Raw genomic sequence first — 13,113 nt, 5'->3', positions numbered from 1 at the left:
TTTAGAGAAATGGCAAATATTAAACAACTAAGAGGTGTACCAACAATGATCGAATCGAGAAACTGTAGTAATTGTGGAACATTTTTAATACCAGGTATAAATTGTAGAGTTAGAATTACTAAAACTGATCAACTATCAAATAAAAGTAGAAGTTTAATTTCAACCAATACAAAAGAAATTAACTCGTTAGAATTTAGATTAAAACCATCACCACAACAACAACAACAACAACAATCCTTATCAAAAAATTCAAACAAATTAAACAATTCAATAACTAGAGTATGTTTAAAATGTAATAAACTAAATCCATTAAAAGGTGAAACCATATCAAAAAGGAAACAAAGAAAATTAATTTTAAAAGAATTTAAAAATGACACCAATAATAAAAATATAAATAAAGAAGAATCTAAACAAAATGATAATAATAAAAATATAAATATAAATAATATAAATAATATAAATATAAACAATAATAATAATAATAATAATAATAATATAAATAATAAAAATATAAATAGTAATAATAAAAATAATAATAAAAATAATAATAATAATAATAATAATAAAAACAGTAAAATAAAAGTGGCACAAGCAGGAAGTAAAAATTTAGCAAATAAGAAAGAGGATAATCTTAAAGATTTTTTGTCGGGAATGGGTTTATTAAAATAAAATAATAATATCATTTTATCTTCATTTTCAATTTTATTTTTTCTTTGGTTTTAAAAATAAAAATAAAACTTTTCTTTTAAACAAAAAAAAAAAAATTTCTATTTTTTTTATTTCATTTCATTTTTTTTTTTTTTGTTTTAAATTTAAATATTTAAATGAAAAATTCAAAAATAAATTATTCGTTTTAAAATAAAAATAAATAAATAAAATTTTATTTGCTTTAAAACTTATAAGGTTGCAATTCTGTTTTTCAGACAACCCACTATCGACAAACGATGTGTGCTTTTCTTTTAAAAAAAAAAATATTTAATTTATTATTTTTTTTTTTTTTATTTTTTTTTTTTTAATTTTTTTTTTTTTAATTTATTATTTTATTTTTTTAATTTTTTTTTTAATTTTTTTTTAATTTTTTTTTAATTTCATTTATTCACAAAGACCAAAATTTTTTTCAAATTTTCAATAGATAGTTTATATAATAATAATCTTTAAAAATATTATAATATTGTAAAAATAATAAATTTTTTATTTTATTTTATTTTATTAACACAAACACACATCCACACAAATTGAAATATATATAATAATAAATTAAACGAATCCATCACATTTTATAATTTTATTCATAATAACACACACAAATATAAAAAAAATATTTAATTATATTTTTTAAAAATGTCAAATAAAGAAAAAACATCATGGAGTTCAATCAAAACCGGTTTTGCTAGAACCAAGCATAAGGTTTTAGCATCATTTGGTGCCGCAGAAACAACTGTCGATAGTAAAATTATAGCAGAAAAAGATAAATTATTTACTCTTTTTAAACTTATGAAAAGATTAAATAAAAATGTTGATAAATATGAAGCAACATTAAAAGGTTTGTTTTTATATTAAATATATAATAAAAAGAAAAAAAAAGGATTAAAATTATTAACATAAACATTTATTTTATTTTTATAATAGAAATTAATATTGTACAAAATGAAATTGCACATGATTTATTAGCATTAAATGATCAAGACCCAGCAATTAAAACCTATCAAGAAACACAAATGGCACTCGAACAGGAAAGAATAAGAATTGAAGAGATTTTAGAAAACTATTACCACGATCCACTCAGAGTTTATTTATCACAATTTAGGGATATTAGATCTCGTTTAGAGGAGTTAGATGTCAGAAGATTAGATATGGATAGATATTATAGAGATTATAATATTAAAGCAAACAAGGGTAAAGATGCTTCAAGTTTACAAAAGGTAAAATATTAACACATAAATTATTTTTATCAATATTTTTTAAATAATAACATCTCATTAATTATATAATCTTTTACATTATCATTTTAGACTGAAAATAAACATCAAAGAACAAAAGAAGCATATCAAGAATTAAGTGATGAAATTATGAAAGATATGTATGCATTATTTGATGACAGAAAAGCTGCATTCGATCCAGCATTTGCATGTTTTATAAATAAAAATAATGAATATTTTGCAAGATCAGCTGCTGAATATCAAAAGGCTTTACCATCAGTCGAACACATCAATGAATATGATGCTGTTACCCATCCAAATGTTATTACACCCGTTGAGGTTAGTGCAATGAGTACAAATGTTAGAGCTTCATCTGTATTCACTAGTCCAAAAGAGTTTAGTGGCGGTAGTGGCGGTTCAACTCCACAAAGATCAAGAGCATCAACCATTGCTACACCAACACCATCACAACCACAACCTTATCAACCACCAACAAGTTCATATGAATCACCACCATCATATGGTGGAAATACTTATAACCAAGGTGGCGGCAGTAGTGGTGTAAATTTATCAAAACCACACACTTCACCACCGGTTTCACACCAACCACCACAACCATCTCTTTATCCAAATACCCATCAATCACCACCACAACAACACAACGAAGTACCATACTATTCACCACCTGAACAACACAATACCTATCAACAACCACAAACCTATCCATCACTTCAAAAAACCACTTCACCAAATTTAGTTAAAACTCCATCACCAAACAGTGGTCGTCCACTACCAACAGCAGGAGCACCAGCAAATACAACCACATCACCATTTAATAATAATAAACCAAGAGCATCAACTATGGTTCCAGGTGGTCGTCCATTACCAACTCCAGTGGCACCATCAAGACGTGCAGAGGCACTCTACGATTTTGAAGGTCAAGATTCAACCGAATTATCCTTTAGAAGAGGCGACATTATCACATTATTTAAAGAAAATGGTGATTGGTGTAATGCCGAGTTAAATGGTAAAAAAGGTTTAATTCCATTAAATCATGTAAGAATTTTATAAATAATACAAAAAATAAAAACAAAAAAAAAAAAAAAAATTTATACATAGAATAATAGTAATAATAATAATAATATAATAGTAGCAATGATTTCATAAACAAGAATAAACAATAAACAGAAACAATTTATTTATTTAAAAAAAAATATTTATTTTCCATTTTGATTTTTATTTTTTTTATTTTTTTTTAAAACACACCACATAACATCACACCAATGAACAATATCATTTAATAAATAATTTTAATTTTAGTAGTAATATATTATGTAAAATAAAAATTATTCATATTTTAATTTCATTTTGAAGACGTTTTATTAAAATTTCAAAAAATTGGATTTGGGAATATCTAAAAATAATCAAATCAAAAATTTAACCCTTAAAATGTTTAGGTTCTACTCAGGAACCAAAAAAAAAAAAAAAAATTTATTTTAAAATTTTATTGTCATGCACAAATATGAATAATAAAGTTAACTTTGATAGTTAATTTTACAATTGATGAAAATAAAAAAGAAAGAGGTCCTTGTTATATGTGCAGTAATGGGTATTTATTTATTTTAATTAAAAATCACATTTTTTATTTATTATCATAATAAATATTGCTTTTTTTTTAAAAAAAATTTTTTCTTGGAGTTTGGGGTTAAATTAAAAAATTAAAATTATAAAAAAATTATTATTATTTTTTATAAAATTTTTATTTTTTTATTTTTTTTTAATACCACAAAATATGAATAGTAGTAATAATAATAACAATAATGGCAACCATGATCAAAAAACCTCAGAATTATTTTATCAAGTTTTTCATAATAAATATTTATTTAATAAAATATTTCATTTCATACATTCAGTTGATTTAATTAAATATAAGAGTATAAACAATCATGATAATAGAATCATTTTTAGAAATATAACATCATTAAAATTCCTATTAAACAAAAAACTATATCATTTATTAAAATGCAAGTTAGAAGCTGGTGAATATATCCAGGTAGATGATCCATGGGAATTAACAAAATCTATGTCATTAATGATCAGTAATGACAAAGATTTAGCACAAGAAATATTCAAATTACTATTACAATCAACATCCGTTGGAAATATATGCCACTTGATGGACTATATCCCCAGATACCTAGATGTGTTTGATGAAGATTTTATTCAAAATACACTTAATGAAACAATCCCTCTTCTAGTACTTCCATCAATGTTATGTAGTTTCTTTCAATATTCAACAAATTCAAAAATTAAATTACTATTAGATTCATTTTATAATATAAATAAAAATAACAATAGCAACAACTACAACAATTATAATAATCAAAACAAAACACTCGAAATTAATAATAACATTTTAAATTCAACAACAAATAACAAAAGCATTAATCATGATAATGATAAAAATATGATACAAACAACTTTTACATCCCCAAATGAATATAAAAATGAAATAATTAAAGATATATATGAATTCTGTAAAGATGTATTCCAACGTGATAGAGTATTACAACTAGTTTTAAGCAATAAAGAATATTATAATATACATAATAATAATAAAATCGATATTATAGATATAGTATTCAACACAATATCAATAGAGAATCAAAATCAATTATTAGATATGAAACTATATTGTTTACATGATTATGTTAACCAAAATGACAAAAACGAAATAGATAATATAATTAATAATAATAAAGATATCAATAGAATAATAAAACTATCAGAGTATATTAGAAAATATTTAGAAATTCTATTTCCATCTTATAATGAAGGAGAATATTACTTTTTAAAACAATCTCCATTCAATTTTTTTTTCGATAGAAACATATCATACCAATTAGAGGATTTAAAACTAATTTTACAAAATAATACAAATAATTGGAAAAAAATCAATGATCATAATCGTTCGCCATCAACATATAAAATAGAAATAGAAATAATCAAATTTTATTTCGAAAATGAAAAACATCTAAAATTTATCAAATCCGACATTTGGGAAAAAATAATAGGGGATAAGTTTTATATTTATTCCTACAAAATTGATAAAAAGTTCTGCCAACTAATTGAATCAATACAACCGCGTAAATATGAAATTTATTTAATATGGAAAGAAATAGTTAGAAGAACAAAAACAACATTTCCAAATGATATATTTACAGACTCTATTTATGATAGGGAAAATAAAAAATCACCGGGAACAACAACAACATTACTTGTAGTCAAAGATCAACATACAGTCGATTTAATTTCTCAAATGTTGGAGGTGTATAAACAAACAATTCAGGACTATAAATTCATTAGTGGATATCCTCTACCTAAAATAAATGAAAACACCTTCAAATTCAAAAACGTAGAAATATTAAAATATTCAAATAAAAAAATCTTTACATTAGCTAATACAAATGTTTTCCAAATACAACTAAAGAATATCATAGAAGCTAACCTCATAGACGATACTCTTTTGGAACTACCTCTCAAAAATGCCATGGAAACATTTAATTTAAAAGAATTAAAATCAATCTTTGGACTTACAGAAGACAATAGTTTATCACTACTATTCTATTCATACAAGAAACCAAATCGACCACTATCATATCAAGATATTACACAACTCACTGAAACCATGGAATATTTTATCAAAATCAATTGTCCTCAAGGTGTTTATTATTGTTTAGATCTAATGCCAGAAGGTGATTATGAACACACTGAAAAAGATAACCGTTTAACCTGTCTATTTAATAGTTGTGAAGTCTTAACCACCGTATTCGCAATATCAATCAAACTATTATCAGTACACATCATCAAACTATTAATCAACAAATATCATTACAATGCAGATGTTGAAAACAAATTACCAAATTATATCAGTAGCTTTATAAATGTTGAAAACCTCAAATCGAATAGAAATCCTCCTATTCCTTTGTCTTTATATAGTAACCTTGATGGTAAAGTTGATTTTCAAACACAAATATATGATAATATTAATATTGATGATGTAATATCAATCATTCATTTAATAATTAATAAATCTAAACAACTACAAAACAAAATGCAAAATCAAACCCAACTGCAATCAATATCAAATATCGATTATGAAAATTATATTTTTACTTCAACACCCAAAGTCCATATTTATCAAGGTGAAGCTCTTAAAATTGTTATCAACATATTATTCAAAATATTAATTCAAAGTAAAGGTGAAGTACCACTTGAAAAGATCAAATCAACTTATCAATTCATAAACAAATCTGGTGTAACTACAGTTCAACAATCAACATTATTTTCAATTTACTATCTTGCAAATAAATCATTAACACTCATCAAATATTTACTTGGTTTACCAATCTTTCGCAATGTTAGAGACTGTTTGAGTTATAACTGGGATGGTACTATTTTTTACGGTAAAGCTCGTAATACAGAGGGAAATATAATTTTTAATTTAAATGATTATATAGATCCAGAAGTATTTTCATTCGAATATATATTTGGTAATAATAGTTGTCTTTGTTGTGACAATGGTGCATCATGTATTGATATTATCGAAAAACTTCATCAAAATATTTTAAACAAGATACTCACAACCTTCAAAGAATCACCTCCTTTCAAAACAATCACTGACACTTATATTCAAACTATAAAAACCTTGTTCTTCTTTCAAAGATATGATTTATTTTTAAAATATTTAGAGGAATTGGAACTCATATACAACAATTCAGATGATAATATCATAAAAAGATATCGTTTTATTATCATCTCAAACATTATTCAAACTGGTGACCACACCTTAATCTCCACAGTATTAAATGAATACAGCGAATATTGCGTTCTTTCAACTTTAGGAATCTGCGATTTATTAATATATAATGTCGAAAATAACACCAATATTGGCCAATCTTTAATAAAAAACGAAATTATTATTAATGAAAAGGATTTTCATCCAGATACAGTATTTGCTCTTCACCATTTAATATTTGACGATAAAAGCAAATTTAAATTCTCATTTAACATCGAACCATACCAAATACCATTCAAACTATATCAATTCCTCCTCAACACCTATCCAAATAATACTCTATTAAAACCATCAAAAACAATAATTGATGATGCTATAAAAAGAGATAATATTGTCTTCCTAAAACAACTCTATCAAAATAATCTTATCAATGATGACATCGATAACACCAACAATGAATATAATCAACTACTATCCCATTTAAAACAAAAACTATCAGAACATAGAAAATATAAATATATTAACTGGCTTAATTAAATTGAATAAATAAATTTTAACATAAAAAAACTTTAAATATTTCTTTTATTATTTTTTTTTAAAACTATTTTCTATGTTTTTTTATTTAATTTATATTTTAAAAATCACAAAATAATTTTTTATAAAAGTCTATACCTATATTTCTCGTTTAAAATTGTAATATTAGAAAAAAACCTTTTTTTATTTTTAGGTTAATCATCAGGTGATTTCCATCCTCTAATATTTAATAACCATCTTTATTTTGTTATATTTAATGTATTGATTATTAAGTGGAAGTTTTTATTTCTAATCTCCTTGCAAGATAAGAACTTCTTATCTTTAAAAATAAGGAAATAATTTTTTTTTTTTTTTTTTTTTTTCCCCAAATATTAATTTAAAAATTTTAAAACAAATTTTAAAATAAAATAAATTTTTTTTATTTTTTTTATTTTTTTTTTTTATTTTTTTTTATTTGTAACTTTGCAAAAACCAATTAAAATGGAATCTATAATAGATATTCACCCTATAATTAATTTAATATTATGTTTTTGTATAGCTATAATGTTTTTTTTATATCACAAGAATTCAACCACGATCAAAAAAATAATGATTACCACCACAGAAATCCAAATGAATAAAAATTATAAACATTCAAAAAATCACCAAAAAGGAAAACAGAAAGAAAAAAAACAACAACAGCGACAACAAGAAGAAGAACCACAACAAATACAACTTAAAGAAGAAAAAGAATCTACCTCCCCATCACCATATGTTTTAAAACCTGCATTAAAACCGATTAATAGGGTTAACGGTGGCCTATGTAAAAAAAACTGTGTTACATTCAATGAAAGTTTAAATCAAGAATACCTAATTCCAGCTTTAAAAAAGAATCGTCTAAAGTAGATACCTAGTTAACTGGTCCATTAATATCAAATTTAGAGGTATTGCTACTCCACCTCAAAAGTCTATCTATGTGTTAAAAAGAGACAAAGCCTTTGGGTAATAACTGTAGAATATTATTCAGTCTTTATATCCGCACAATCGGGTTTATGCATAAATAAAACCATAAAACTATACCATTGTAGAAATAAATTATTTCTTTATAAATTTATAAAAAAAAAAAATATTATTTACAAATTATATTTTATTATTATATCTATTACTGTTATAAGTTATTTAGTTATTATTATAGCTATTAATATAATAAATCGCCAAATGGGTCATATAAACATAACATTCTAACGAATTTATCATCACTTGAGGCCTTTGAAATGAATTCTTGCTTTGATATCCCTCCATTAGATTCTCTTTCCATACTTTTTAAAAGATTTTCTACAAACAATCCTGATTCTTTCATACCAAAACCTAATGAAGAACCTGTCTTTAAAATAGATAAATTTATTTATTAATTTAATACCCATTTATTATTTAATAAACTATCTCTATACTTACTTTAATTGCCAATTGTATTATACTTATAATTTCGCTATTATCCAATACCCCATTTTTGGGGCATCTATCAAACATATCAAATAAAAATGATAGCTTTTCTTCGACTGGTGATCTTGTAATTATGAAAATTGCACATGCAAACTCTTTAAAATTAATGTTACCATTCTAAACATAATAATAATAAATTAATAACTAAATGAATATTGGTTTAAATGAAGCTTCTTTCTTTTCTTTTTTACCTACTTTATCTGAATCAAATAAATTAAACATTGTAAGTAATGACTCCTCATCATACTCTTTAAAACGAATTGAAAAGAATTGTTTAAACTCGTCAAATGTTAAACCTTTATCATTGTGTATATAGCAAGAATAATCTGTATAAATTTGGTTTATTTGATCTTTGGAATAGGTAGTTTTTTCCATTAGTTTTTTAATTTCTGATTTTGATGTGCCCTGACCCATTTTATTTTTATATATATCTTATTTTTTTTATTACTATTTAGTATTATAGTATTATATTAGTATAAATATTTATATTTATTAATAAAAACAAATTAAAGAAAAAAAATAATAAAAAATAAAGTAAAAAAGAAATATTTATAAATAGAGAAAATAAACAAGAAATATTTTTATAATTTTTTTGTTTTATCACACATAAAAAATAATAAAAAAATACAAAAAGAAAAACAGACACACCCACACGTGTTGTTACTATTTTTATATATTAGAAAAAAAAGGAATAAATATTCAAACACTTAATAATTAATAATATATGTATAAAAAATAATAAAAAAATAACAATTATTTTTTTTTTAATTTTGATAAAACAATTATTTTTTTTTTATTGTTTTTTTTTAATTTTTAAATTTTTTTTTTTTTTTTTTGTGATTTTTTTAAAAAAATTTAGGTGTAGTGCCAAAATCAGATCGTTTTTTCAACACAGATCCACACAATCCACCATTTTATTATTTAAATAATTTTAAATGAATGTGTTAAATAAACGAAAAAAAAAATTTTGTAATTTATTTATTATTATTATTTTTATAAAAAAAAAAAAAAAAAGAAAAAAAGAAAAAAGAAAAAAAAGGTAATTTTGTTTTGATCTAAAAAAATTTTATATTTGTTTTTTTTATATTCAATTTAAAAAAAAAAAAAAAACAATTTATTTATGTTTTATTTAAAAATAATAAATATATATATATAAAAAAAACTATTTATTATTTATATTATATATCTTTATTATTTAAATTATTTAAAATAATAAAGTTTGGCTGGATAAACTCTCATTTTAATTTTTGAGGATTTTGAAAATATTATACTATTTCTATTGTTATGGTTATTATTATTATTATTATTATTGTTGTTGTTGTTGTTATTATTATTATTATTATTATGGTGATGAACATGGTGAGCAACTCCTTGATGATTATTTGGTTGTTCATTTTGTTGTTGAGGTTGTTGTTGTTGACCAATATTATCATTTATAATTGAAAAATTTAATTTTAAAATTGATTTGTTTTTTATAATAGAGTTTACAATTTGATTAATTCTCCAATTTGGAAAAGAAGAATTTGAGACGTCTAAATGGGTGAGAGTGTGGTTTCTTTGAATCAATCTAACAAAAGAAGATTTTAAAGAAGTGTAACATATATGAAGTGATTTAATATTTTGATTGTTCTCTAAACTATTTAAGATGGGTGATATTTCTATATTTAGGCCTACATCCAATTCGGTGATACTCTTGTTGAAGGAGAGAAGTTTAGCAACACTTTTGGCCTCTTTGGTTTTGATTTGGGTAGCATAAAGATTCAATGTTTGAAGACTTGTATTTGAATGAAGAGAGTCACAGATTTTGATAACACCTTCTCTAAGGAAATTAAAACCTACATTTATATCTACAATGGTATTATTATTCGATAGGAAGTGTGCAATTTTTTCGGCAGAACGATGATAAAGTCTATTGATTGAAATATTTAGTTTTACAATATTATTTTTTTGGTATTTTATAAGTGAATCTATTATTGGACAAAACTTTTGATCCCCTAAACGTAAATTTGAAATATCCAATTCTGTTATATAGGATCCAATACTACCAAATGATAAAAAGTCGCATTTTGAATAAGAGGTTGGGTCTGGGAATGGATAATTATTTGACACTATAATTGATTTTAAATTATAATTAAATGTTATATTATTATTATTATTATTGCTGTTAGTTATTATTATATCTTGTGGTTGTTGTTTTAAAAACTTATTATTTAATTTTTGATAATATTTAAATAAATATGGGAATAAAATATTATCGGCATTTGTTGGTGATGTACTTGATAAATTTAAAACTTTTAAACTTGTATTAAAAGAGAGTGCTTCGAAAAAAACTATTGAACTTGTGGGTATTATATTGAAAGAATTTTTACTAACATCTAAATATTTGATCCTATTATTAAATTTGATCATTTGAGAAATTGATTCAATATTTTGGCTGGTTTCGAATGCTAAGCAATCACTAAAATTTAAACTTGTTAACGTTTTATTATCATTGGCAATACTTTTAAATATATGATGAAGACCTTGATTATTATTGTTGTAGATGAATGTTGTAATTGTATTATTTGTTTTTAACATGAATGCCAAATGCTTAGCCATGTCCTCCCTAATTGAGAGACCGCCCAAATTTAAATAAACGATTGAATGTTGATTTAAATCTTCCAAATTCCAGAAACTTATAGGATCCATTCCCATCATCTCCATTGAGCTGATAAAATCTGATGAAGAGAGATCCAAAGACTCTATAGAGGTGTTGAGCGATAATGATATTAAAAATTGATTCATATATATATTTTTGATACCATTTGTGCCATGTTCTAAAGAGGACTTTAACTCGTCAGGTGATGATAATGTTAAATATTTTGTTTTTGATAAATTTAATTGTCGCATATATTCATTCTTGCTTAGTTTCTTTGAGAGGCACTCCAATAGCGGCTTGGTGACAAAATTATCAGAGAGGTCAATAGATGGATCATCATCTATACCCTGGAACACTTGAAGGAACTGTGATGATAGTATTTCATTTTGGAAAAAGTTATTTACAAATTTGATTTTATTGATTTGTTTATAGTGCTTACGGTACCACTGTATACAGAATTTTGATTGTGCTTCGCTAATACCCAATATCAGTATAAATCTCTTCATTGACTCTATAACCTTTTGAAAATGTTTTGATACTAAACATAAATCTGTATATACAAAAGATGGTATTATAGAGTCAAAAACCATATAAAATATATCCTCTAAAATTCTATTTGACAGTGTTTGAATAGGCGAGCAATTACCTCTTGGCGAATTCTTTGGACTATTGGATCTTGGTGTTGAAGAAAATATTTTTAAACTTAAATAATATTGTAAACTTCTTGGTGTCAAAATATTTAATGAGGATGATGATGATGTTTCTTTAATATTGGTATTGCTACTACTATTACTAATTGATGGCGTATTATGAGGATTGTATGAATGATGGTGATGGTGTGAATAATGAGTGTGATTATTAGGATTATGATTATGATTATTGTTACTATTTAGATTAAGATTATTACTATTGGTACTACCTATACTACCACTATTGTTACTACTTAAACTATTATTACTACTATTTAAACTTATTTGGTGTGGTGTTGTTGGTGGTGGTATTGGTAAACTTTCATCTTGATCAACAACTTGAAAATTTAATTTAGGTATTGAAAATTTAAATGATGAAGATGATGATATTGATTTATTTAAATTATCATTATTAATTGTTGAAAATGTTAATGGAGGTATTGTTGTAATTGGTAATAATGACATTTCTTTATTATTTATATTTGTGTTATTATTATTATCTATATTTGTATTACTATTATTATTATTAATATTATTATTTAAATTAATATTATTATTATTATTATTATTTAAATTATTATCTTCTATAAAATTATAATCTGAATTTAAAGATACTCTATAACTATTACTATTATAGCTATTATCCGTTTCAATTTCTATAAAACTATTACTATTTATATCTACTATACTATTGTTACTATCGTTATTTGAGATAATATCACTAGTATTACTATTTATATTATTATTATTATTATTATTATTATTATTATTATTATTATTATTATTATTATTATTATTATTACTATTATTATTATGATTATGATTATGATTATTATTTATATCTTTATTTTTATTTTTATTTTTATTGTGAATAAGTGAATTTATTAAAGTTTTAAAATTAAAATTCTTTTTATAGGGTTTATTATCATTGTTTCTTTTAAAAATACGTTTTTTTTTCCATTTTAACCAACTTTTTAGTCTCTTTACACTTAATCTTTTCATTATTATTAATCTTATCGGTCATAGATATGATCATATTACTGGGAGTTATAA

General features: G+C 23.1%; 6 protein-coding genes across 6 annotated transcripts; 4 read left to right on the top strand and 2 right to left on the bottom strand.

The window, feature by feature from the left end:
• Positions 1-9: 9 nt before the first annotated feature.
• On the top strand, positions 10-669 carry DICPUDRAFT_159622 (uncharacterized protein; the record flags this gene model as incomplete). The annotated part of the gene is made up of 1 exon (XM_003294547.1): positions 10-669. The coding sequence occupies one exon, from the start codon at positions 10-12 to the stop codon at positions 667-669; it is 660 nt and encodes a 219-aa protein (XP_003294595.1).
• Positions 670-1,341: 672 nt separating this feature from the next.
• DICPUDRAFT_159621 (uncharacterized protein) lies at positions 1,342-2,990 on the top strand (the record flags this gene model as incomplete). The annotated part of the gene is made up of 3 exons (XM_003294546.1): positions 1,342-1,543; positions 1,630-1,922; positions 2,013-2,990. 3 exons carry the CDS (start codon positions 1,342-1,344, stop codon positions 2,988-2,990), a joined length of 1,473 nt encoding a protein of 490 aa, XP_003294594.1.
• A 721-nt stretch (positions 2,991-3,711) lies between these two features.
• Positions 3,712-7,254, top strand: DICPUDRAFT_100004 (uncharacterized protein; the record flags this gene model as incomplete). Its single annotated transcript, XM_003294545.1, has 1 exon — positions 3,712-7,254. One exon carries the CDS (start codon positions 3,712-3,714, stop codon positions 7,252-7,254), a length of 3,543 nt encoding a protein of 1,180 aa, XP_003294593.1.
• A 585-nt stretch (positions 7,255-7,839) lies between these two features.
• Positions 7,840-8,136, top strand: DICPUDRAFT_159619 (uncharacterized protein; the record flags this gene model as incomplete). The annotated part of the gene is made up of 1 exon (XM_003294544.1): positions 7,840-8,136. The coding sequence occupies one exon, from the start codon at positions 7,840-7,842 to the stop codon at positions 8,134-8,136; it is 297 nt and encodes a 98-aa protein (XP_003294592.1).
• Positions 8,137-8,428: 292 nt separating this feature from the next.
• Positions 8,429-9,147, bottom strand: DICPUDRAFT_43660 (uncharacterized protein; the record flags this gene model as incomplete). The annotated part of the gene is made up of 3 exons (XM_003294543.1): positions 8,429-8,614; positions 8,686-8,850; positions 8,929-9,147. 3 exons carry the CDS (start codon positions 9,145-9,147, stop codon positions 8,429-8,431), a joined length of 570 nt encoding a protein of 189 aa, XP_003294591.1.
• Positions 9,148-9,933: 786 nt separating this feature from the next.
• DICPUDRAFT_59136 (uncharacterized protein) lies at positions 9,934-13,062 on the bottom strand (the record flags this gene model as incomplete). Its single annotated transcript, XM_003294542.1, has 1 exon — positions 9,934-13,062. The coding sequence occupies one exon, from the start codon at positions 13,060-13,062 to the stop codon at positions 9,934-9,936; it is 3,129 nt and encodes a 1,042-aa protein (XP_003294590.1).
• Between the last annotated feature and the right edge of the window lie 51 nt (positions 13,063-13,113).

The sequence above is a fragment of the Dictyostelium purpureum genome, assembly GCF_000190715.1.
Source record: "Dictyostelium purpureum unplaced genomic scaffold DICPUscaffold_588, whole genome shotgun sequence".
Taxonomy (NCBI): domain Eukaryota; phylum Evosea; class Eumycetozoa; order Dictyosteliales; family Dictyosteliaceae; genus Dictyostelium; species Dictyostelium purpureum.
The sequence above is the reverse complement of the archived record's forward strand: the minus strand, read 5'-3'. Positions and strand labels throughout refer to the sequence as shown.